The sequence below is a fragment of the Bos mutus genome, chromosome 2, assembly GCF_027580195.1.
Source record: "Bos mutus isolate GX-2022 chromosome 2, NWIPB_WYAK_1.1, whole genome shotgun sequence".
NCBI lineage: Eukaryota > Metazoa > Chordata > Mammalia > Artiodactyla > Bovidae > Bos > Bos mutus.
The window spans coordinates 75422631-75450598 of NC_091618.1; the positions used below are offsets into that span (position 1 = coordinate 75422631).

At 37.1% G+C, this 27968-nt stretch overlaps 1 protein-coding gene across 1 annotated transcript in view; it reads left to right on the forward strand.

Moving 5' to 3' along the window:
• Positions 1–327: 327 nt before the first annotated feature.
• Positions 328–27968, forward strand: part of THSD7B (thrombospondin type 1 domain containing 7B) — a 926619-nt gene continuing 898978 nt past the window's right edge. The window contains exon 1 of the mRNA XM_070380583.1: positions 328–466. Within this exon, the coding sequence (XP_070236684.1) occupies positions 328–466 (139 nt within the window). The remainder of the gene's footprint in view (positions 467–27968) is intronic.

The window sequence follows — 27968 nt, forward strand, 5'->3', positions numbered from 1 at the left end:
GGGACTGTGGACAGTGCGCTCACACACAGAGTCCTTAGAATTGATAGCACCTGCCATGGGTAAGGGCTTCCCAGGTGGCACTAGTGGTAAAGAACCCGCCTCCCATGGGTAAGGATTGAAAACATGGAATAATTCACATCTGACCTTAAAATATTATTAACAATATTCCATGTACTCTCTTTATGATCTTGAACATTTATAATGCCATTTTGCTAAAAGTTCTAGCGGTTGAAGTGAGTTTTTGTAATTTCTTTACAGAAGAAACTTACATGATGTTCTTTTTTTTTCTTTTAGGAATAGGAAAGTCAAGAGGTTGAATTCTGAAGAATGTTTCCGAAGTATAATCTGGCTGTCACTGGCTGGGTATGGAGGAGCATGAGGAAGCTATTTCTGTTACTTTCTCTCTTGCTGTCCCATGCAGCTCATTTGGAAGGCAAAAAGGATAATCAGTTCATCTGGAAACCAGGTAGGCATGTCCTGGATGTTCCTTTGTCCCATTTTCATTAACGAGAAGAATATTCTGTCCATTCTTGTCCTTTTTACTCATGGAGGAGTGGGAAATCTCCAGAGAGGAGAAAAAATAGGTTCTTCTTTATAATACATTTGATTCTTATTCCTGTATTGTCACTTCCAACCGTGATGCTTGTTATCCTTCTGAATTTTCATGTTGTTGTCAATTAAAGTTATGATCTCCATAGTTACGTCTGCTCCTCCTTTGTCAATATATCACCACTGTGCAACACATTTGTAGGGAAAATGGCATCTGAATTTAGTTGATATCCTCAAAATGATTTGAAATATTAATTTGTGTCTCTTTCTTTTATGGTAGAAACTAGCTAGGTATTTATTATTGTATATTTTCTAGCATACCTTCTGAATATTTAAGTTTTGAAGCATGGAAAATTATCCGAACAGCTTTGCCCATTAGTTGTGATTATACAGTGGCCTTAGTGTGTCTGGAGATCCTTAGCTACCTTGTACATGAGTATATGAATAAGTTGAGGTTTGGAGACTTGCATATAAATTATTTTCTTTTCTAAATATTTCCTTAATGTGACTGTGGAAGAGCACTGTTTAATTTTAAAGGCTAATACTTTATCAACTTAAATCATAAACCCAAACATCTTGGCTCTTTATATCACTGATGTTTTTTCTTTGTTGTAGATTTTATTTTTCTCCAAGTTTCACAATCAGATCATTTAAAATACTATTACTGTTTCAAGAGTCCATTCTAGCAAATACAGATAACTTATACACCTAATATCTTAGAATTGGAAACTGTGATGTCATAAAAGATCTATGGTCCTTGGAGAATTTTCATTTTAGGCTCATCATCTGTAAATTAAATAGACTGAAAACATATTATGTCACCATGGAAATATGTATAAAAGTGATATTTGTAATATTTAAATGGCTTTGCAAAAACGAAAGTGAATTATGCTTTAAAGTAAATTAAGTAAAACCCCAGCACCATTAGAGATACAGTCTGGAGGAAATTTAATTGCATTAAAGCCCTTATAAATTAATTTAATTGTGGACTCTAATACCACATTAGTGATTTTCATTTTTTACCTCACAGTAGTTTTAGAAAGCTTTGGAAATAGTTGTAAAAGTCAAGATTGCATTTTTGCAAAGGGGTTATTTTATTTTAGTCAGAAAAGACTTCACATTTGGTCAAATCCAGATAAACACATTTGTATGGCTGTACTCTGGTCTAAAGTTCTCAAAAAAGTGCAATTAAGATGGAGAGTAGAGAATCTGAAATGTGAATGGCATGTATTAAGAAAATGGGTTTATTTTGAAGCAAACTTTAAAAATAGGTGTGCTTTTCTAAAAGTAGGTCAATGGAGCAAGGTGGCACAGACCCACTCTACCGTGAGGGGCACTGTGGCGACTGTCACACTGAAGTTTTAGAAGTGAGAATCCTTCCCATCGGATGCTTTGCACTGTTCAAAATGAATATCCATGTCATCACTCTCATTTTCCCTGGTATTCGTTACTTCTTTCTCTCATTTATGTGCCATCAAAAAGGTAATAATGTATGTTTTCCTGTATGGTTTCATTCATAAATTATTAATTTATTCCTTGTATGTGATCAGTCATTTTAAAAGTAAAAAAGATCTCAGAAATATAAAATTAAAAGCCAAAGTCTAGGCTGTGTATTCCAATTTCTTATATATCCTTCAGAAACATCCCTTGCACATGTAAGGAAGTACCTCTCTATGCATAGTTGTATATATAAATCCCAAATTACACACACATATGTTTTATTATTATTACTAGTTATGGTTCTGCCTTTTGGATGGGAAGCTGAGTGTGAAATGGTAGAGAATGTGGATCTGAAAATTTCTGATTTGTACATACCTATGTGTACATATGAGCTTTTCTGTTGGCTCGGTGGTAAAGAATTCTCCTGCCAATGCAGGATATGCTGGTTCGATCCTGGGTCAGGAAGATCCCTTGAGAAGGAAATGGCAACCCACTCCAGTATTCTTAGAGCCTGGGAAATTCCATGGTCAGTGGAGCCTGGCAGGCTACAGACCATAGCGTTGCAAAAGAGTCGGACACAATTTAGTGATTAAACAACAGCAACAACATGTACATACAGACACACAGTACTTCATACAATCAGAATCATACTTGGTGGTGTCTTACTCTGCATGTTGCTTTCAGCATGTAATGACTTGGTGAATATTACAGACTAGTGCACATGGGTCAATTTCATCTTTTATTGGTTGCATAGTTTTCTTTTGCAGTTTTATGAATTTATTTAATCAGTGCTTCATTTGCTTATCTATTCTTCCTCTATTGCATGGCCATTTCACTAGCTTTTAGCTTTTTGTTATTATGAATAGTACTGACATGAATGCACTATTCTTTTAAAGGTAAGAGATAAATCAGTTTGAGAAGTCACATGCCCTAGAGCAATTCTGGGTCATCACCTAGAAAGACAACCTCAGGGCTTTCCCAGGTTCTGCTAGTGGTAAAGAACCTGCCTACCAATGTAGGAGGTGCCAGAGACATTGATTCAATCCCTGGGTCAGGAGGATCCCCTGGAGGAGGGTGTGGCTACCCACTCCAATATTCTTGCCTGGAGAATTCTGTGGACAGAGGAGCCTGGAAGGCTACGGTCCATAGCGTTGCAAAGAGTCAGACATGACTGAAACAAGTTAGCCCGCTTAGCATCTATACCTACTTATGTGTGGTTTATTATATTTTATTTGAATTAAAAACTCAATTGCAGTTGAAATTAGCTGCATTTTTGGAGTATATTATCAAACCCAACAACTCAGGTCCAGTATAATCTGGAATTTGAACAGATTTCCATGGAGACCCAGATAAATATACCTTATTTTAGAAACCTAGAAACCATCCTCCCTATTTAGATTGTAGTGCCAGTCATTTAAGCTCTTTGCTTTATCTATTGTTTTTCCGGCATACATAGATTAGGTGTTAGTCAACCTCAGCCAAATCAGAGGCATTTCTAAGTGTGTCTTGCCTGTGGAAAAACAATGGATTGATGAATAATAAGTGAGTGATGTATTATGTTGCTATGTTTTCTCTACCAAGAGAGAGTCTGGTGAGGTACAGGCTGTGGGGTCATTGATCCAGCAAGGCTATTGAATGCCTGTCATCATTGTGATGAGATCCATTGATCTATATTTAGTGTTTGGCTTTTGTCAGCCAAGAAAGAAGGATCATGTCAGCAAAAATACCAGATAAGGAGTGATGCTGTTTGTTGTCTTAAGTAAACATATACTATTGCTGTCTGCTTGCTTCCTGGAGATGAGCACATTATGGTCTCTGAAGCTATGATAACTAGTGATCTCTTTAAAAATTCCTCAGTACTGGTTCTGAGAGGTTGCTTCATTCTTCTGATCCTTGATGAGACCTCGCTATGTGCCAGGTGTTCTTAGAAAAAAGTTGAGAATAAAAGAGACAAATCCTTGATCTTCATGAACAGATTAATAAACACAGTCCAGAAGTTAAACGGAGTGTATTGGTTGGTGATGAGGGCTTAGAAGGAAAGGTAAGGAAAGGAGGAGGGATATGCAATGATAGATGAGAGATGACTATTTTTTTGTAGTTTTTAAAATTTATTTTTTATTAGAATATATTTGATTTGCAATGTTGTGTTAAGTTTCAGGTGTTCAGCAAAGTGATTCAGTTATATGTATATTCTTTTTCATATTCTTTTCCCATATAAGTATTACAAAATATTGAGTAGTAGTCCCTGTGCTATACAGAGGGTTCTTACTGTTTATCTGTTTTATGTATAGTGGTGTGTATCTCTTACTCCCAAATTTTTAATTTATCCCTCCTTCCCACCTTTCCCTTTTGGTAGCCATAAGTTTGTTTTCTATGTGGGTAAGTTTGTTTCTGTTTGGTAAATAAGTTCATTTATATCCATTTTTAGAGTCCACACATAAGTGATAGGCAAGAGAGTGACATTTGAAATGGGGGGGCTAGGGGCTCCCCCACTGAGGAAGGGAATTTGAGTAAAGACCTGAAGGAAGTGTGGGAGCCAGGCATGGGAAAATCAGGATGAATATCCCACAGGAAGAGAACAACAAGGTCAAAAGGTCCTGAGACAGATGTAGGTGTGGCTTGTTTGAGGACCAGAGAAGAGTCCAACATTCTGGAGCAGAGCAAACATGGTGGGCAGTGATGGGAGGTCAGGTCAGAGGGGAAAGGGCACCCAAATCAGGTATGTCTTCATAGATCAGGATACAATTTTGGCTTTTGCTCTTGGGTGAGATAGAAAGGCATGGGGAGTTTTTAGAGAGTGGTGACATGATCTTTTTTTTTCTTTTTCTTTATAATACTTTAATAGGATTATCTTGGGTGATCAGTCGAGGAACTGGAAACAAGGAGACTAGTTAGGAAGCTACTGTAGAAATAAGGTCAGTTGATGATAATAGCTTGAACCAAGGTCATGTCAGTGAAGGTGGTAAGAAGGGGTTGAGTTTTGCTATATATAAGGTCTGGTTTTCAATCAGGGAAAATTTTGCCCAGCAGAGGACATTTAGGATTGTCACAACTGGTTGTCACAATTGGGGTGTGCTACCAACAGCAAAGTAGAAGCCAGGGATGTTGCTAAACATTCTAAAATGCACAGGACAGACCCCCACAACAAAGAATTATCCCTTCCCCACTTGCCAACAGTGCCCAGGTTGAGAAACAGTGTTTTCAGGTAAAACCATCATGATTTACTGATGTAGGGAGGAGGAGGGAAAGAGATACAAGGGCAGTGGCCTGAAGGTTTGCTCTGAGCAGCTCGGAGAGTGGAATTGCCATTATTTAACCTGGGCTGACTGGGAAGGAGCCTGCGTGGGGGAATATGAGGAACTTGGCATAGGACAGGTTCGATGTATAAGCCTGTTGGAAATTCACATGGATATGCTGATCAGGAAGTTGGGTCTGAATTCAGGAGGCAGGTCGCTCCTAGAACCAGATGTTTGGAAGTCCATATCAGCGAGGTCAAATTTAAATGTACAGTGTTAGAAATGTAGAGGCAGCCTTGAAATCTGTAATCCTGTGTAGGTAAAGGGTAAGTTTCTAATGTACTTCCTTGGGGCCAAATGCCTTTAAAAAAAAATTACGGTGGTAAAATACACATAACATAAACTTTACCATTTTAACCGTTTTAAAGTGTACAAGTCAGTGATATTTAGTATATTCATGGTGTGTTGTAAACATTGCTGCTATCTAGTTCCAGAACATTTTCACTATTCCAAATTACATTTTACAAGTATTTATAAAAAGACTGGAAAACTATTTGTTATGAATAATGAGGTATGACAGGAAAAAAAAATTATGTATTTGTTTCTTTGTGAGAGGTTGTTCTAATGATCCTAAGTCATCTTCAGAGATCTCTCAGTGTACTAGGAAGAGTGTACTTTGTATACTTTGTACACAGGCAGATTCACATTCAAGTCCCAAGGGTCTAGAGAGGAGAAAGTTCTTTAATCTCTCTGAGCCCTATTTATCTATCAAAATGAGGGCAGTACATACTTCAGAGAACTGTTTTGAAAATTACAGTAAAACAAATATATTGAAAAACCTAGTGTATAGTAGCTACTCATAAATGTTCAGTTCAGTTCAGTTAAGTCGCTCAGTCGTGTCCAACTCTTTGCGACCCCATGAATCGCAGCACGCCAGGCCTCCCTGTTCATCACCAACTCCCGGAGTTCACTCAGACTCACGTCCATAGAGTCAGTGATGCCATCCAGCCATCTCATCCTCTGGCGTCCCCTTCTCCTCCTGCCCCCAATCCCTCCCAACATCAGGGTCTTTTCCAATGAGTCAACTCTTCGCATGAGGTGGCCAAAGTACTGGAGTTTGAGCTTCAGCATCATTCCTTCCGAAGAAATCCCAGGGCTGATCTCCTTCAGAGTGGACTGGTTGGATCTCCTTGCAGTCCAAGGGACTCTCAAGAGTCTTCTCCAACACCACAGTTCAAAAGCATCAGTTCTTCGGCGCTCAGCCTTCTTCACAGTCCAACTCTCACATCCATACATGACCACAGGAAAAACCATAGCCTTGACTAGACGGACCTTTGTTGGCAAAGTAATGTCTCTGCTTTACTGTCATAGCATAATGTCTATGCTATCTAGGTTGGTCATAACTTTCCTTCCAAGGAGTAAGCGTCTTTTAATTTCATGGCTGCAGTCACCACCTGCAGTGATTTTGGAGCCCCCCCAAAAAAAGTCTGACACTGTTTCCACTGTTTCCCCATCTATTTCCCATGAAGTGATGGGACCAGATGCCATGATCTTCATTTTCTGAATGTTGAGCTTTAAGCCAACTTTTTCACTCTCCACTTTCACTTTCATCAAGAGGCTTTTGAGTTTCTCTTCACTTTCTGCCATAAGGGTGGTGTCATCTGCATATCTGAGGTTATTGATATTTCAATAACCTCATAAATGTTAGCTGTTATTTTTATCATTGCTATATATTATTTGATATTTGAAATATTTATTCTTGCTTTTATGTTATACAATTTTGTATAGTTTTTTCCTTTAGACTCGAAAAAGAGGTGAGATCAATCTGACAGCTATGTGTACTTTATTAGGAAATGATCACAAGTAATTTGTCTGACTTTTTAGCTCTAAAACTTTCTATATGAGACTCTTGAAAAGTTTAATTTCAGTAATTCCTTCCCAGTGAATGAAAAGGGTGAAAAAAATGACCTGTGTTCTAGGAACTAAGTAAATAAGTCAAAATTAATCAATCTTTTTGGAAGAAAAAAGGATTATGAAAATGATGTTGGGTAAGAAAAAGGATCTTAGATTAATATTTAATTGTAGATTGCATAATAATGTTTTCAATGTTGAAAGGACTTTAAGGAAAAATGGTGTTTTATATATTTGCATATATTTAAGTTTAGGAATCTTAGAGACAGTACAACTTTCTTAGGAGAAACCTGATTTTTTTTAATATGTGCTAGAATTTTGTGAAATATTTCTTCTGAGAATTTGATTAAATTGGAATCGTTTGGTTACATCTATTGATATTAATTTGTCTTAGCCATGTGTATAATAAATTCTCAGTGGTGTTATTTCTGTGATATCAAAAAAACGTAGACTTACATGGCCTGGGATTCATGTCTAATCATTTTTCCTAGGGGACCACAAGCCCTAATTTTATAATTCTCTCAGTAAGCCAGAAAAAGTATATATTACCTAAATAACTTGAACTAAACTACTCTGATTTTTTCTAAATAGTACTAAATGGAGGCTCCCTGAGGAAAGAGATGCTATCGATTTTATTCACTGATACTTTCTCAGTACCTACAACATGAATAACTGTTGCACAGAATATCCCTAGCACATTAAGTACTTGTGAAATGAGGGCCACTGTGAGTGTGTATTTATGGAAGTTGAGAAGTAAGGAGTAGAGACCGAAGAAATAGAACATCAGATCCTTGTTATTCTAGAACCTGAAATATATATTGAAGAAAGGATATGAAATGATGAAAACCAAAGTCAACCTTATAAATCAGTAAATATGAAAATTAATCATCCTTATTTTCTTGTTCCTTGGTTCCAGTACCATTTTTGATCATCTCTAGAAAAGGTGTTGAACACAACTGTCATAAAAAAGAAAATAGGTACACAGAGTAAGAAATTTATTTCTGTAATTTGGCTCAGACAGTAAAGCATCTGCCCACAATGCGGGAGACCCGGGTTCGATCCCTGGGTTGGGAAGATCCTCTGGAGAAGGAAATGGCAACCCATTCCAGTACTCTTGCCTGGAAAATCCCATGGATGAAGGAGCCTGGTAGGCTACAGTCCATGGGGTCGCAAAGAGTTGGACACGACTGAGCAACTTCACTTCACTTATGTTGAAATATTACAGTTGCATGTTGTCTTCCATTTAATTTCCTCAGAGGCGGCCAGTTTTGACTTTTTGCTTACCTCCAGATTTCTAAGTAATGTACTCATTATTGATGTTCCTTAATTTACATGTTGAATATTTGCAATTTATTTTCTCTTATGTTAGTTGAGACTTTTTCTCTCATCTACCTACATCTTTCCCTACTTACTGCCTCCCATGAAAGCAGTTATATCAGAATACTTATATCAATGAACAGTGACTGTATTATTATTTCTACATAGATAGATACTCTGCTAAGTCAAGCAGTATACTACAGCCTCCTTTCAACTTTTTGTCTTATATAGAAATTAAAAAATTACCTCATCTTTTCTTTGCTTTGCCTTCCTCAAGTTTACTGCTGCTTTCCTCTGATGCTCCAGTTGACATGCTCATTATTAGTTTTTTGAAATTTCAGCACAATTCCGAACACTCTATTATATTTTTTCTTTGGGAGATATTTCCACAGCCCCGTGTCCTCTATTCAGTGTGGACTGCTGCAGTTTCTCATCCTGAACTCCTTGTTTTCCTGGTTTTGTGTCTCTCTGCTTTTGTTGCTTTATTTTCTAGAATTGCTAAAATAGGATACACTGGAAGTAATTTTTCATGTCTGAAAGGGTCTCTGCTTGACTGATAGCTTGGGTGTAGATTTCAGGGTTAAAAAGCACTTTTCCCTCAGAATTTTGAAGGTTTTGCTCTACTCTATTCCAGCCTCCTGGGTTGTTGTTGCTGCTGCTGCTAAGTCGCTTCAGTCGTGTCCGACTCTGTGCAACCCCATAGACGGCAGCCCACCAAGCTCCCCCGTCCCTGGGATTCTCCAGGCAAGAGCACCAGAGTGGGTTGCCATTTCCTTCTCCAGTGCATGAAAGTGAAAAGTGAAAGTGAAGTTGCTCAGTTGTGTCCGACTCTTAGCCACCCCATGGACTGTAGCCTACTAGGCTTCTCTGTCCATGGGATCTTCCAGGCAAGAGTACAGGAGTGGGGTGCTGTTGCCTTCTCTGGTGTTGTTGCTAGGAAGGTTTATGTCATTCTGATCTTATCTCTGTATGTTACGTGTTTGTTCTTTCCCTCTTTCTGAATCTTCTTTCTATCCACAAAATTCTGAAATTTCTTAATTATGTATTTTGAAGTGAGTCCTTTCACCTTTATTTTATTGGCCATTAGGAGAATATTTTACCAGTATGCTCATGCTCTGCAGTTCTGAGATTTATTTTGTGTTGTCTCTCTTCCTTCTGAAACACCTTGGAATGGTGTTTTACCTCTCTAATTGATCTTCAGTTTTCCCCTGTTTTTTTATTTTGTTTGCATTTTTATTGTAATTTGTAAAATATTTATTCTGTTTCATCTTTCAAACCTTCCTTTGAATATTTTTTATTTCAATGAGTTCTATACTTTATTTTTTATATGTATATATATATTTATTTTTTAAAGAGTAGTATTTTCATTAAATTATTTTTTAATTTAAATTTATTTATTTTAATTGGAGGCGAATTACTTTACACTATTGTATTGGTTTTGCCATACATCAACATGAATCCATACAGGTGTCAAAATATAAACAGCAGAAGGAATATTGTAAAAAATTCAATAAAGGCTTTAAAAATGGTCCATATCAAAGAAAACTTAAAAAAATTTTTTTGAGTTCTATACTTTAAAAAATTTTTTAAAAGATTTCTTTGATATGGACCATTTTTAAAGCCTTTATTGAATTTTTTACAATATTCCTTCTGCTGTTTATATTTTGATCTGTATGGCAATGGGGTATGTGGGATCTTAGCTCCCCAACCAAGGATTGAACCCATACCCCCTACACTGGAAGGCAGAGTCTTAACCACCAGACCACCAGAAAAGTCCCTGTTCTATACTTTGTAAAATTGAATCTTCTTCACAGATGCAGCATGCTTTCATTTAGAGGATGTTAATAATAATTTAATTGTTTCCTTTTTATGCTCTGTACCATTTATGCTTCCTCTAAATCTATTTTCTTCTTTTATTGATTTATTTGGTTGATCATAGCTTCTGCTATGGGCAGGTTTCTTTTAATGTCTATTGATCATTGGCTGTCTCTTTAGTGTTTTCGATTATTGAGGGTGAGACATGAAAAGCTGATTGACATTCTGTGTACCTGACTCAGATGTTTGGGCTTCACTGTCAGACTCTTCTAAGTCATGAACTGGCTTTTTTATTGGAAGATGGGTTTCTCAAAAGTTTATATCCATCAGTACCTGAAGGTCTTTTCTTCAGGGCTCATTATGGGTGTTATTTAAAGTGAAGGCTAAGCTGCTGTAACAACGATGATTCCAAATATATGGCTTAAAAAAATTAGCAGCTCCTATCTCACTCATTAGAAGGTTTCATCATGGACCAGATTGTCCAGTGGTTCTGCTCCATATGTTTGTTCAACCACAAAGCTTTCTTCTATCCTGTCGAAGGACATTATCCTTCTTTGCCCATTCAAGCTGGATCACAGACATTTCCATATTTTGGTGATGAAAAGAGCACAGAGCTAAAATCTAAAAAAAGACATTGCAACAAATGACGTAGAAGTTCCATACATGTTCCGGTTCTAACAGCCACTCCAAAAGTGGTTTCAAGCAATTGAAGACTGTCTTCAATTTGGCTTTTGCATCTGGGGGTGGGTGGGTGCAGCTGGGTGTTCCTCCCTTGTGTTTGGATAAGGGCAGAGGGTGGCTTATCTGAAAGGCTTCTTTATCCACTTATCTGGTACCTGGACTGGGAAGACTCATACAACTGGGGCTGGAATGATGGGGACTCTCTGTTCACATATCTTTCTTTGTGTGGTTGTGTCTGCATGTTCTCTCTATATGGAGGCTGCAGGGTGATGGGAGTTCTTACATGATAGCTGAAGCTTCCAAAGAGAAACAGGCAGGAGCTGCATGAGTTTTTCTAATGTAGCCTAAGAGTCACTCATGGTCACTTGTGCTGCATTTTTTTGGTTCGAAGGGCGTCTTTAAGCAGAGGACCTAGATTTCATCTTTTGATTGGAGGAGTGGCAAAGAATTTGCAGATAGATGTTTTAAATTTTCCTTGATCCATCATTTCTGGTCACATTCCACTGGTGAGAATGTACTCATATGGTTGCTGCTAGCCACAAGGGAAGATATGAAATGTAGTTTATAGTCAGACAGCCATGTGATGAGAAGGGAAAATAGATTCAGTCATGATTAACAGTCTTCATAACAGGGACTATTCAATGTTTGGATCATTCAGGGATTTCCAGAGAGAGAGAGGGAGACAGAGAGGTAGGGGGAGGAAGGTGAGGGATGGAATTGATTTAGTATAAGGAATTGGCTCATGCAGTCATGGAGGCTAAGTCTGGAGGCCGACAGGAAAGCCATTGGTTAGTCCAGCCTGAGCCCAAATACCTGAGAATCAGGGGAACTGATAATATAAGTCCTAGTCCAAGTGAAGGAGGAGAGCAGTGTTCCAGTTCGAACAGGCAGAGAGTAGGTTCTTCCTTCCTTTGTATTAATATTTTATCCTATTTAGACTTCCAACAGATTGGATGATATCCACCCACACTGAGGAGGGCCATCTGCTTTACTCTGTCTACTGATATAAGTGTTAATCTCATCTGAAAGGACCCTCATAGATACATACATAAATAATGTTTAGTCTGGGCATTCTGTGGTCCAGTCAAGTTGACACATGAAATTTACCATCATAGTGTCTCCTAAAATGAACCCTGCCTACACTGGACTACTGATAAAAGAATAAGGGCAGAATCTTAGCAGAAGTGGCTCAACACTTAGTCCTCAGCATTTCACTTAATTCCTCTCTTTTAAACATGATACCTCATCACTGTCTTTCACTTTGTGTGCCTGCCTCAAAAATGTCCTTATTGAGTGCTGAGTTCTGTTGTCTCTTTTCCTACAGATGTTGAGAAATGGACAGAGCAAAAGACTGGTGGGGAGGGATGGCAGAGGAAAGGATTGTGTGTGTGGGGGGGCTAATTGATTTCATTTATAGGCTTTAAATTATCCCCCATTTCAAGCCATAAGCCTTATTGCTTTTTTTCCTAGGGTCTCTAGGTTTCAACTTGCCCAGAGTTCTGCTAGTATAAATTAGCTTTTTCTGTTGTATTCATCTGTGGGCAGAATCTCCGGTTTCCTTCACATTTCAAATTACTTACTGCTCCTCTACCTGCTCTGAATGTTCCAAAGTTCAGTGCTACTTGTTCACCTCTAGCTCCATATTTTTGGTCCTTATTGGGTTTTATCTTGTAATGCCTTTACTGTCATTTCAAGAGAGTGTCAGGAGAGGAGTGAAAAAAATATATATATATATATATATGTGTGTGTGTGTGTCATGTCCTGCAAGTTAATTGGACATCTTTAACTTGCTTGTCCTAAAACTTCTGTTTTAGGATATTTATTATGGAATAGAAGGATGTTGAAATGTTAATTTTTTTGTGGTGACTGACTCCCTTATTCTGTTGGGCATGTACTACAAAATCTGTTTATAACAAAACTGACCAGACTTTTCCCAGGTTAAAATTTGTTTTAATTTAAATGTTCACTGGGTCTGTATGATTGTTTCAGACTGAGCTGTTGGATTAGAGATAAATAGGGGAACAATTTCTCCCTAAAGGTCAGATTATCAATGGAGATTTCTTTATGACCCCCTGAAAATTATCTTCCTTCAACTTTTCCTTTCATGGTAGAATTCAAATATTTAACATAAGGTTGAATTATTTTTAACTAGAAAAACAGAGGATTCCATTCAAAGAAATAGAGAAGTCAAAGATGAAAACAAGTCTGAGCTATCAAAGTGGGATTGAAATATGAATTAAAGACCAAAAGGCAGTATTACAAATTCATAAAGCAAGCTGAAAAACTTATGTTGTAAAGCTCTTCGTGATCTTATTTACCCTGAAGCACAGGCAGTGTTGATTGGAATTAAAAAGGGAAAAAAAAAAAAAAAACTTACCTTCTTGTGGCTTGATTATGGATTTACTCAGTTCATGAGGTTATTTTGATATATGAACAAAGTTCTCCAAAATACAGCCACAGGTGACATCTGTGTGACAGATGTTAGTGCCACTGATAATATCTAAGACTTAATCAGAGAAATAATTTCAAAAGTGTGTGTTTAACACTATTCTTGTTTACTACTCTCTTTAATATTATATCTGTTAAAGCTTATTTTCATAGCAAGTGTATGAATATGAATTAACCATCTCATCCTTTTGTTTCTTTTCTTCTTTGGAATTACTATGGTAACCAAACTGTGGTTCCTATAGGGAATCTGTGATATTATTACCCCCTTATCTTGATTCTCCCCAAAGAGGAGAATAATAAGCTGTTGTGGAAATAAGTAACTTTATCACCCAATGGTAAATTTCATTCATGGATGCACTTCAGTACAAAAGCAACACAACAACTGGTAACAATAACATATGGATATGTTTTTTTGTGTGGATTTTTCCTCAAGGTTAATAATTTTTTTAATTGAATGCAGCTGCTCAAGAATTTTTGTTGCTAAGTATGCTCACTTTTTGAAAACAAATGCTTCCTTCTAAATCATTTTTAGATAAATGTTTTGAGGCTTAATTACTTAGCTGTATTTGTAGAGAACCTGTAAACAATAGAGATGTTGGCTCCATATACTAGGTAGGGTGATGGGGTGGTTCAGATCACAGATACCAAAGTCAAAACTGTCTGGGTGTTATGTGAAGGTGTGTGACCTCAAACTTATGCCTTTATTTTCTCATCAATAAAATTGGAATAAATGAAGGACTCTATGTAAAGCATAGTTCATATTCTATACTACATACTCAAGGGTACATTTCTATACTCAAAGTATTACATGATGAAAGTCACATTAAGTACTCAGTTAAGCTACCTTTTTATTTGTCTTTAATGGATGCTACTCTAAGAGATTATTTACTGTTCCTCCCACCTGACATGTGGAACTCAAGTTAGTTTGGATATATAGAAATGCAGCTATAATGAATATAATTTCTCCCAAGATGTTGTTTGCTATTCTTTTTCTTCATTTTAATGTTCTAAAATAAGTCAGCCATTAAAAAGAATACATTTGATTCAGTTCTAACGAGGTGGATGAAACTGGAGCCTATTATACAGAGTGAAGTAAGCCAGAAAGAAAAACACCAATATAGTATACTAACACATATATATGGAATTTAGAAAGATGGTAACAATAACCCTGTATACAAGGCAGCAAAAGAGACACTGATGTATAGAACAGTCTTTTAGACTCTGTGGGAGAGGGAGAGGGTGGGGTGATTTGGGAGAATGGCATTGAAACATGTATAATATCATATATGAAACGAGTCGCCAGTCCAGGTTCGATGCACGATACTGGATGCTTGGGGCTGGTGCACTGGGACGACCCAGAGGGATGGGACGGGGAGGAAGGAGGAAGGAGGGTTCAGGATGGGGAACATGTGTATACCTGTGGCGGATTCATGTTGATATATGGCAAAACCAATACCATATTGTAAAGTTAAAAAATAAAATAAAATATATAAAAAATTTCCATTTTATTGCTTATTTCTATTGCTTATTGCTATTTCTATCCTTCATCATGCACTAGCTGTTTCAAATATTGGACCTCCAATAATATCATCCCCTGATATTTGTTTATAGAATTCTTTGACTGTTTTTCAAAGCAAAAGCTGGAGATGTTATTCAAAATGGTTACCGAGTAGAATATGGTCTCAAAGCTTTCTAAGAGCCAAGAATGTGTAGCCTGTTTCACCAAACTTAGGATTGACCTTAGGTGCATCTATATGATTGACTTTCTTCATCTTCAAATTTGGAATGAGAATGATCAAGGATGTAAGTGACAACTTTATATTTGATGGTAAGTTCAAAAATTAGCATAATACATTCTCTTTTATTTATCTCACATGGTCCTGAATAGCCTGAGATGTTCTGGGAAGGGTAGGGAAGAAACCAAGTTTGAATAGCGTAGATATTAAGTGATGGAACCAACACTAGCCCACTGCCGATTTCAAATTTTGGTTAGGTTTTCATTATGCAAAGGTTTTTCCTTGTTCGAAACTTTGAACTTAGAGCTACTTATGGTGCTTCCATTCTTAAGATTTCACGTTAGTTGGTTATCATTTTGGTGGTTGATAATCCAGATAAATGTTTTATGCCAAGTGGAGGCTTCTCTGCAGCATTCTATGCTGTTACAATACTAGTAATTATTAGCATGAAAGAGTGATTCTTTTTTATCAGCTTTATTGAAGTATAGTTTATATGCCTAACATTTACTCTGCTTTAATTATTTTTACTGCATTAACCAAGTTGAGCAACTGTCACTACCACAAAACTATTTACAGTTAATCCCTATTCCTATTCTCCAGCCTTAGGCAAGAACTGACCTAGTTTTTGTCTCCATGAATTTTCCTTTTCTAGATATTTCATGTAAATGGAATCATACAGGAAGTGTTCCTTTGTGATTGGCTTATTTCACATAGCAAAATGGAGAAGGCAATGGCACCCCACTCCAGTACTCATGCCTGGAAAATCCCATGGACAGAGGAGCCTGGTAGGCTGCAGTCCATGGGGTCGCTAAGAGTCAGACACGACTGAGTGACTTCACTTTCACTTTTCACTTTCATGCATTGGAGAAGGAAATGGCAACCCACTCCAGTGTTCTTGCCTGGAGAATCCCAGGGACAGGGGAGCCTGGTGGGCTGCCATCTATGGGGTCGCACAGAGTCGGACACGACTGAAGTGACTTAGCAGCAGCAGCAGCAGCAGCAGCAGCAATGTTTCTGAACTTCATATTATAGGACTATCAATGTTTCATTCCTTAATATTGCTGAATAATATCATATTCTGTTGTATTGATATGACATTTTTTTAAATCCATTTATAAGTTGATGGACATTTGGGTTATTTTAAATTTCTTTAAATCCATTTATAAGTTGATGGACATTTGGTTATTTTAAATGGATAATGCTGCTGTGAATATATGTGTACAAGTCTTGGTATGATCATACATTTTCATTTTTCTTGGGAGTAGAATTGCTGGGTTGATGCTTAATTTTTTTAAGAAATTGAAAGCTGTTTTCCAAAGTGGCCAGAGCCTTTACATTACCACCAGCAACATATGAGGGTTCATATTTTGCCATACTTTCTTGCTAACAATTGTTATTGTCTATATTTTTTATTAAATTTATTTTAGTGGCTATGAAATAGTATCATAGTTTTGATTGGCATTTCATTAATGACTAATTATGATGTCTTTTCATGTATTTATTCGCTATTAATATACTTTTTTTGAAATGTCTATTCTAGTCCTTTTTGCGTTTTTAAATTCTATTAGCTGTCTTCTTGTAATTCAGTTTCAAGTGTTCTTTTTATGTTCAAGATACAAGACCTTCACTGGATATGAGCTTTGCAAATATTTTCTTCCTGTCTGTGACTTGCCTTTTCAGTTTTTAATGATGTCTTTGAAGTACAGAAGTTTTGAATTTTGAAGTTCAATTTATCAATTTTTCCTTCATTTATAGATTGTACTATAGCTAGGAAATCTTTGCCTTATTCAAGCTGTCAGATAGTTTTCTTCTGTTTTCTGAAATTTTTGTAGTTTTGACTCTTGGATTTAGGTTTGTGATAAGTTTTTAAATACTTTTTTTTTTTGTATGGTGTGGGTAAGGGTTTAAATTCATTTTGGGGGCCATATGGATATCCCATGTATCAACATTGCTTATTGAGAAGACTATACTTTCCTCATTGAATTGCCTTGGCATCTTTGTGAAAGTCAATTAACTGTAAATATCAGAGCTTATTTCTGGACTTTGAGCTCCATTGCATTGATCTATATGTCTATTCTTATGCCATAACTACACTGTCGTGATAACTGTAGCTTATTTTGATAACTTTATCATACATTTTGTAATTGGAAAGTTTTCCAACCTCATTTTATATAAAAATTCCTTTTGCTATTCTGAGTCTTTTGCATTTCTGTTTCCATTTTAGGATTAGTTTGTCTATTTCTATAAAAGCTTGTTGGACTTTTGATAAGGGATTATGCCCAAATCTATAGTTCAGTTTAGAAAGAATTGCTATCTTAGCAATATTGAATCTTTAATTTATGAACATGAACTGTCTCTTAATTTCTTTTATTTCCCCTAGTAATATTTTCTAATTTTTAGTGGATAAATCTTATACTTCTATTATTAAATTTATTCATAAGTATCTTATTCATTTTGAGTGAAGTTGTCCTCTTAATTTGATTTTAAGATTATTTACTGATAGTACAAAGAAATGAAGTTTATTTTTATATTGATCTTGTATGTTGCCAGGATTGGTTATTAAGCTTATTATTTTGTGATTAAACTATTCTCTGATTTAAAATTGATCATACTAGGGAACTATGTAGAATTTTTTGGACTGCCAGGATCTTAAATGTAGGGGTAAAATTTATTTGGACTACTTCCTGCCTAATAAAAAAAGGAGCTTGTAGTGTGTTACAACTCACTTGGAATATAATAGTGGGAAACCGAACCTTTTAATGATCTTTGCTACCTCTCGTGCCCAGAGGTTTCTCCTTGTACCTTATCAAGGCAAAATCTTTTTTCCAGCTAACCAATAGAGAACACATCCTTTAAAGTATCAGTGAACCATGGTATGAAAAACACTCTTTGTTAAGTGAATACACTATTAAAACATAGACAAATTTATGTTTATAATATATTAGGATTTTTTCTTCTTAACACACCTCTACAAATAGCAAAGATTCTATAATAAGTGAAAAGCTCTGATTGCCAGCTGAATTGGGAGCTATTCTCCATTAACTCCTTCTAAATACTATTTTACTTAAAAAAAAAAGACATAGCAGAACTTGGCCAGTTTCTTTTAGCTTATATATATTTAAGGATACTTGGCTTGTGTGGAAAAAAATGTATTGTTTTTCTGTTTCCTAAAACTCTGTTTAAAGATCAGTACTGCAGTCTGTGTCTGGTGCTCTATTATTCTAGCCTCTTGGGAGTTAAGTGTCTTGTTTTTGTTTTAATATTTATCTCTGTTGTGTATTATTATATGCTTCAAGTAACTACTATTTATCATTTCAACTATATAATGTAAAGATGTTTATTGCATTCTTAAATGTGATTTTAAAACTGTATTCTGACACTGTAACTTTTATTCTGGGGACTCCTGTCCAGTTTTATAAGATAAATGTGTTGGACAGCATATTTCAGTTAACATAAACTGGTTTTGTTCAAGAATATGCCTTTAATTTCCAGTGAATCAAGCTATATTTAGCGTCCTGAAATAGTGGGAGGTTTTTAAAAGTTCAAAAAGTAGCAAGTAGGTGAGAATCTTGTACCTTGCATTTCACTGGGTTTATGTTAAAGCTGTAAGTGGGGTTCCTAAAATTGTTGGTGGGGAAATTTAAGAATTATGAATACCTAGATATTCATGTGTTTGATGGGCTTCCCAGGTGGCGCTAGTGGTAAAGAACCTGCTTGCCAATGCAGGAGACGTAAGAGACTTGAGTTCAATCACTGGGTCAGGAAGATCCCCTGGAAAAGGGCATGGAAACCCACTCCAGTATTCTTGCCTGGAAAATTCCACGGACAGAGGAGCCTGGCACGCTATACTCCAGAGGGTTGCAAAGAGTTGGACACGACTGAAGGGGCTATTCTGGAATGTGAAGTCAAGTGGGCCTTAGGAAGTATCACTATGAACAAAGCTAGGGGAGGTGATGGAATTCCAGTTGAGCTCTTTTCGAATCCTAAAAAATGATGCTGTGAAAGTGCTGCACTCAATATGTCAGCAAATTTGGAAAACTCAGCAGTGGCCACAGGACTAGAAAAGGTGAGTTTTCATTCCAATCCTAAAGAAAGGCAATGCCAAAGAATGCTCAAAATACCTCACAATTGCGCTCATCTCACACACTAGTAAAGTAATGCTCAAAGTTCTCCAAGCCAGGCTTCAGCAATACGTGAACCATGAACTTCCAGATGTGCAAGCTGGTTTTAGAACAGGGAGAGCAACCAGAGATCAAATATTTGCTGGCTCATCGAAAAAGCAAGAGAGTTCCAGAAAAACATCTATTTCTGCTTTATTGACTATGCCAAAGCCTTTGACTGTGTGGATCACAATAAACTGGAAAATTCTGAAAGAGATGGGAATACCAGACCACCTGACTTGCCTCTTGAGAAACCTGTATGCAGGTCAGGAAGCAACAGTTAGAACTGGACATGGAACAGACTGGTTCCAAATAGGAAAAGGAGTACGTCAAGGCTATATATTGTCACCCTGCTTATTTAACTTCTATGCAGAGTACATCATGAGAAACTCTTGGCTGGATGAAGCACAAGCTGGAATCAAGATTGCTGGGAGAATTATCAATAACCTCAGATATGCAGATGACACCACCCTTATGGCAGAAAGTGAAGAAGAACTAAAGAGCCTCTTGATGCAAGTGAAAGTGGAGAGTGAAAAAGTTGGCTTAAAGCTCAGCACTCAGGAAACAAATATCATGTCATCTGATCCTATCACGTTATGGCAAATAGATGGAGAAACAGTGGAATCAGTGGCTGACCTTAATTTTTTGGGCTCCAAAATCACTGCAGATGGTGATTGCAGCCATGAAATTAAAAGACGCCTACTCCTTGGAAGGAAAGTTATGACCAACCTGCTGCTGCTAAGTTGCTTCAGTTGTGTCCGACTGTGTGTGACCCCATAGACGGCAGCCCACCAGGCTCCCCTGTCCCTGGGATTCTCCAGGCAAGAACACTGGAGTGGGTTGCCATTTCCTTCTCCAATGCATGAAAGTGAAAAGTGAAAGTGAAGTCGCTCAGTCATGTCTGACTCTTACTGACCCCATGGACTGCAGCCTACCAGGCTCCTCCGTCCATCGGATTTTCCAGGCACGAGTACTGGAGTGGGGTGCCATTGCCTTCTCCGATGACCAACCTAGACAGCATATTAAAAAGCAGAGACATTGTCAACAAAGGTCCATCTAGTCAAGGCTATGGTTTTTCCAGTAGTCATGTATGGATGTGAGTGTTGGACTATAAAGAAAGCTGAGCACAGAAAAATTGATGCTTTTGAACTGTGGTATTGGAGAAGATACTTGAGAGTCCCTTGGACTGCAAGGAGATCCATCTAGTCCATCCTAAAGGAAATCCGTCCTGGGTGTTCATCAGAAGAACTGATGTTGAAGCTGAAACTCCAATATTTTGGCCACCTGATGCAAAGAGCTGACTCATTTGAAAAGACTCTGATGTTGGGAAAGATTGAAGGCAGGAGGAGAAAGGGATGACAGAGGATGAGATGGTTTGATGGCATCACCGACTCAATGGACATGGGTTTGGGTGGACTTCGGGAGTTGGTGATGGACAGGGAGACCTGGCGTGCTGTGGTTCATGGCATCGCAGAGTCGGACACGACTGAGTGACTGAACTGAACTGAACTGAAGGGGCTTTGTGTGTGTGATTCTGAAAAAATCTTAATATATTAGAAAAGGAAAAAACCCTAACATACTATAAACATAAATTCTTCTGTGTTTTAACATAAATGCACATGTGTTTAGTACTTACCAGCCTTTATGTTAATTTCAGATAATCAGAAGGATTTTGATATTCCTAGAATACTGCATGGTAAGTATTATAAGATATGTTAAGATTCAATCATAGAATGATTTAAACAAAGTTTAGGTGCTATAGGACTTCCTAGGTGGTACAGTAGGAAAGTAGATTCTTACAGTAGGAAGAATTTAACATAAATGCACATGTGTTTAGTATTTACCAGCCTTTATGTTAATTTCAGATAATCAGAAGGATTTTGATATTCCTAAAATACTGCATGGTAAGTATTATAAGATATGTTAAGATTCAATCATACAATGATTTAAACAAAATTTAGGTGCTATAGGACTTCCTAGGTGGTACAGTAGGAAAGTAGATTCTTATAGTAGGAAAGAATCGACCTGCTAGTGCAGGAGCCACAGGACATACAAGTTCAATCCCTGGGTCAGGAAGATCCCCTAGAGTAGGAAATGGCAACCTGCTCCAGTATTCTTGCCTGGAAAATCCCATGGACAGAGAAGCCTGGCTACAGTCCTTGAAGTCACAAAGAGTCAAACACAACTGAGTGACTAAGCACAAACACATGCACGCGCACACACATATGTTCTATAATTATTAACATGTTGATAACATGCTTGTGGATACTTTGCTCTCTGCCTTGGTTGTGCAGCCTTCTGAACATAGCTTGTCTGGTATTGCCTGATCATGAAGAATGACTTTTCAAATTAGAATTTAATAGAAAAATTTTGTGGTTTGAACACGAAGCTCTACTCCCTGTGTGATGAGTGGTTTCATTTCTTTCTCAGCAGTTGGGTAATGATTATGGCTCCAGATGCATTGAGAGTGATAAAGAGATTGATTAATTTCACTTGAAAGGCCATGTGTTCAAAGAGCATCCTATTGGAGTGCCATGAATGAGGATCTGACATCTTTGTAGTGGAGACTTGTACCTTTACTTGGTATCCCACCAGTGCTGGAAACAGGATCTCCAAACCAATGATTCTTAACCCCTTGATCTATAAAGTAGTGAGTCTGACTCATAAACTAGTGCACACTTGTGTGAGTATATCTGTTCTTGCTCTCTTTCTCTGAATTTGCAACAAACTATTTGTGACTGTTGAAAAGGTTCCTTCTGCTTCTTTACCCTAGGGATGTCTTTGTGTTGTGTGTTGTTATTGATCAATAGCACCAAAGTTGCTTCAGAACCATGGCTTAATTTAAGACACACACACAGACATAGCACATAGCTTAGCACAGTGCAATGAAGACTTTCTATATTTTAGTGTGGAAAAACATTTTCAATATTAAAGCAGTGTGACCATAATGAAAAACCTTTTATTATATTTTATAAAAAAAACAAGCAAAAAAGGGTCTATTTATCTAATGCTTTGTCAGCTTGCATCTATTTGATACTTCATAGTTTCAAGGAGCACTTCTTATCTTAAATATATCTTTTACATACCACTCCCTTTCATTTTCATATATTCTGTAATTTTTAAAATAAATCTTTTATGACAATTTATTAAGAAGTGCCTGAAAATTTAATTTTTAAAAGAAAAATAAAACATCCATCAAAATTGACTGTCTCAAATTTTGATGAAAGAAAGATAAGTATGCACAGCTGTGATTTTAGCATGAAGCTTAAACTTAATGAGTTTTGTTTCTGAGTCTGAAAATGAGTGGATGCATTTCCCTGAATAAATAAAATACATGAACCCTCCTAAAATACATGAAATCTCTCTCTCAAGGCATGAAGTGAGAGGATTGTATAAATTGATTATGCTTTGAAGACCATCATAAGAACTTATACTCAATGCTTCTGTAAATCAGGAAAGTATTCTCATTCCTTGGATTTGCTGATTGTTTTAATAGAGAACTTTTGATCTGTGATGTCTTAGCTTTTTTTTTTTTTTCTTGCCTTTATGGTTGAATGATAAAGTTCTATTCATGCAGCAAATATTATTAGTTCTTGAGTGTTACTCTGTGCCAAGTGCTATGCTGTGAAAGTTACAGAGTGAAGTAAGACACAGCTCCTGTTTTTAGTAGGAAAGCTGCCATTGACTGATCTCAACGTGGAGCAAATAGACCATGGCCCACGAAGACCCATTCTTAAAGAACACCAAGATTGTTCCTCTAAGTTATATTGATGACAAAACTTTGGATATTTTAAGAATACATCCTTTCTTTAGTGCTTCACACTTCTTTTTTAAAGCTCTGGGTTATTTTCTGAGAAAATCCAAGTACTTCTTAATCATTGCATTGTGAAACAGACAAGGCCAGTAAAGGGTGGTAACAAGATGACTGGAAACAGGATGTTTGAGAAGAACTTAACAGGTACTTAAACATTCCTCAGCCCTTAGGTAAAAATTGTATAATTTATTGAGAATATCACTTTAGCTCTCTAATTAAGTTTTTCTGACCTGCTTTTAATGACCTGCTATTATGTAGACTATGGAATATGGAATGGGAACCACTAAAATTCCATTAGGGTGAATTTTGACAAGGAGAGATGCTTCCCAGGGAGTTTTATTTGTAACACTCAAGAAAAATATATATCCTCAATAAGAGTTTCACAAAGTAAGGGTACTTTTTTAAAAGTATTTTTGAAGATAATTTTGTACTCAATATTAAAGCCACTCATGCATTCAAAGGTAGTCTTTGCCATCTCATTCCATTTTTGTTGGACTCTCTGATTTGTTTGTCCTTGATTAATTTTGAAATAGATGTGCCAGCTTTCAGAGCAGGAGAATGATTTAATTGTTTCAGAACCCAAAGCCCAAAATCAGATTTGATGGTGTGTTGAAACAGAGTTCAGGATGAGTTAGTGAACAGCTCTGGTGTATATGTTACTGATATCTGATATCCCCATGGTGACCTAACAGTGATGCCTTTCCTTTTAGGTCCTCAGTTCTACATGTGAAAGGGTTCAATTTATTGGTGCCTCTTAATCTGGGATGAGTCCATTTAAATCTCATCATGGAAAGTGGGGGCTGATAAATAATCTAGAGCTTAGACAATGGAGGAGATGACAAATGCAAGATATACTTAATTTCCTGGATGGGTAGGGGCCACACTATAGGATGCTTAAATTAGCAGCCTGAACACAGATGCCACTGCTGCCACCAGAGGTTAATGTACAATGCATTTTCTAGTAGCTTCAAAAGTTATTATGAATTATTTGGACCCTTATGAGACATGTATTTAAGCACACATTTTCATAGAATTTTAGAGCTGGAGGATGGAAACTTGAGATCAGCAAACCTGGCCTTCTCACCAACAGGTGAACAAACTGCGGGCCAGGAAGGCAGCTTGGGGCATCAAGGATGGGATGGGAGATGGAGGCTTTCGGTCCATCCTTCGCACTCCCTTTTAGGTATACTTCACTTTCCTTTTCCACACGGGCTGATGATAGAAAGACCAGAGCCTGGATGTGGGGGAGCAGATAGTGGATTTTAGTGGTTCCCATTCCACATTCCATAGTCTACATAATAGCAGGTCATTAAAAGTGAAAGCTGAAATGAGTGAATTCAGTAGAGACTCCTCAGGAGAAAAGATGGATGAAAAATACAGCAGAGATGTCCAGAATGGCTTGCCAGAAGGTCAGGATTCTTCTCCCATCGTTAGATAGAGGAGGAGCATCTGAGAACCTGGACTGGAGTTGGCAGCTCTAGAACCTGATGAAGAAAAGTGGCTACTTAAAAATATTTATGTGGAGGAAAGCTCATTTAATTTAATTTTTTTTGTTTCTTTTTAAATTAAAATATAGTTAATTTGCAATGTTATGTTAGTTTCAAGTGTACAGCAAATTGATTCAGTTGCATATATATGTGTATATATGTATATATTCTCATATATGTATGCTTATATATGTATATATATTCTTTTTCAGATCCTTTTCCATTATAGGTTATTACAAAATAGTGAGTAGAGTTCCCTGTGCTATACAGTGAGTCCTTGTTGTTTATCTGACTTATTTATAGTAGTGTGTGTGTGTTCAGCCCAAACTCTATATATCTCTCCCCTTACCCACCCTCTACCACTATCCCTTTAGTAACTAGAAGTTTGTCTTCTATGTCTGTGAATCTATTTCTATTTTTTAATAAAATGAAACTTCACTTTAAAATCAGTGCCAACAAGTTTAGGCCAGGACAGAGGCATTTCCAGATTGGATGAAACTGGTTTGTGTCTGAGCTTTGTTCTTATTAGTTTGTGAGTGTGGCCTACTTGTACATCCTCCCCATGCTTCAGCGTTCTTCTTAGATCTGTCTGCCTTCCCTCATTCACTTGATAAACACTTATATAGCATTTATTATGGTCTCTATCATATTCTTTCAAATTGGGTTATTTATATGTACCCCAGAAAGCTGTTTTAAAATGTGAAATTGGATAAAGTAGTAAAACATTTGTCAAAAATTAGATAAATTGGAGCTGGATTTGTACTGTTGGCATAGGGAAACCGTGGTGGCACCTGACCGAGGCTTCCTGTCCTGTGGCAGGGGCCATCTCTGGCCTAACTAATTAGGGTTAGGGTTAGGGTTAGGGTTAGGGTTAGGGACTCCCAGGTGCGGGGCAGCTGGGGCTGAATCACTGATGGTGCATCCCAGTTGGGGAGGAGTTAGGAGTATGGGGACTTTAAAAAACCTTCAGTGATTAACCCTCAGATCTCACTGGCAAGTAATCTTGGAACAGATGAAATATTTTGGACAAAGGAGTTAGCACAAACTGAGAGAAAAGAAAAAAAAAATGCCTCCAGCAAATGTATGTTTCATTTGATGTAATTTTGTTTTCATTCATCTGAGAATTTCTTTAGTGTAGCTGGTGTAGGGATTCCTCAGGCTCTTACAGTGCTGCTGGTGCTGATACACTGCCTATTTTTTCAGCTAAGGAAACTGCATCTGTAGGAATGGAAGTGACTCTGTGATGGACCCTTTGGCTTTCATCTTCATGTTTGTCTAATGTGATCCTTATAGCAACTTTAGGGGATGTATAGGTAAGTTACTGTCTCCACTTCCGTGTGGGTTGCTTATGATATTGCAGGAAATCATTGGCAGAGGTGGAATCAAAATCCAGTTTTCCAGATCAGTGATTGGGTGCTCTTCTCATCATCCTACTTCATTGGTAGTGAACTTTGCAAAACTTGACCTTCCTATCTTGAGTTAACTGTCACATATTTATGAGGTGGTTGCCATGGTATTTACTGTTATACTTGCTAGGCCCTAAGGGTCCAATGATGATATCCTTTTATTCACATTCAGGAAGTTAACCATCTAGTTGGTTACATAGCACATTAAGCAGACAATTACAGAAAGAAAAACCAACAAAGATATCAACAAACCAACAAAGATATTCTTATGATATCTTAATCATAAGAATATTGTATGAAAAATAATGCTTTGGACAGTGGAAAAGAGCTATCATAGTCTGCATACCAGAAACTGTGCTAAATGCTTTGCACAGATTATTTTATAACTTAGAAAGAAGTTTTCATTGGTCCTGAGTTAACATCTAGGTTTATAGTCATCCTCCCTAATCAAGATAGTGCCTGTTCTCTTAGCATATTTCAGGAATAATACATCACTTTTTGTTGTAGGCAGATAAACCAGTGATAACCAATTATACATTGAAACATATCATCCTGGATTATCTAAAATCAAGGGAATACGTAGTCTCTTGCAAAGACAGAAAAGCAGTGGGAGTCAGATGGAAGGGGACATTTGCAGCTAGCATGAAAACGTCTTTACATTGGGGCAGGGAGGGAGACATGCAGGTGGCTCTGAAAGTTGGAGAACAGTGGGAGACACTCCCAGCCACAAGCAGAGGCAGACTGGGGCATTTTCCTGTGAATGTAAAATGAAGTTCTCAGTCGCTGGTAGGAGAGCCCAGCCTCAGCATTCTGGACCATTTATCCTGGTCTCCCCCACTTTCTCTGCTCTCCTTTTTGTGACTGTTTTCTCATTTCCTCTCCATTTCTTAATAAATGTCTTTACAATATTCTATATTCCTGTGTTTATCCTATTTCCCTTGTTTGGGTTAAATTTTTAGGGGAATCTGAGGTTAGGAATGGACTTTCAATATTCAGCTGCAGGCAGATATCCTATGACAGTCTCCTAACTTAAAAAATACCTGGTCTTCCAATGTGTGTTCTGAATATTGTATAGAAATAAAAAGTATCTCTCTCTCTCTCTCTCTCTCTCTATATATATATATATATATATATATATATAGTGCATATATGTGTGTGTGTGAATAAAGAGGGAGAGGGAGAGGTGAGAGTTGAGGGAAAGGGAAAGGCAGAGAAAGGTGTTTAAGTGGGGAAAGTGCACACATTGATTTTCTTGTACTTGTAGGGTATTCCCTTAGTAAATAAGGAGGATTTATTTGAGGCAGGATTGGGGTCACATAAAATAAACCTGAAATTTTGGAGGTCATTATACATACAGCCATTATGAAAAACAGTATGGAGAGTCCTCAAAAATTAATGTGATCCAGCAATCCGATTTCTAAGTATATATCCAAAGGACATGAAATCACTATCCCGAGATACCTGAACTCCCATGTTCACTGCAGTATAATTTACAGTAACCAAGACATAGAAACCACCTAAGTTACTACTGACAGATGAATGGATAAAGAAAATGTGTTTTACATGTGGGCATGCATGTGCACACACACACACATGCACACACACCCGATAGTATTCGGCCATAAAAAAGAGAAAGTCTGCCATTTGAGACAGCATGGATGGACCTTGAGGGAATTATGCTACGTGAAGTAAGCTAGGCTACAAATGCAAATACTGTAATGATTTCACTTATATGTAGAATTAAACACATACAGAAAATTTCTAGGTAAGAAATGTGAAAAAGGTTTCATTAGCTCTCTGATTAAAAATGGACAATGGAGAAAGCATGTAGAATTAAGTAGTCTTCAAATTTTATTCATTGAATCAGTTGCAAAAGTAGGAAATATTGATTATTTTTAAAATTTTGAACAAATATTTAAATTTTGTATTTTCAAATCCATACAAGTCAATACATTTCAATCCACTTGT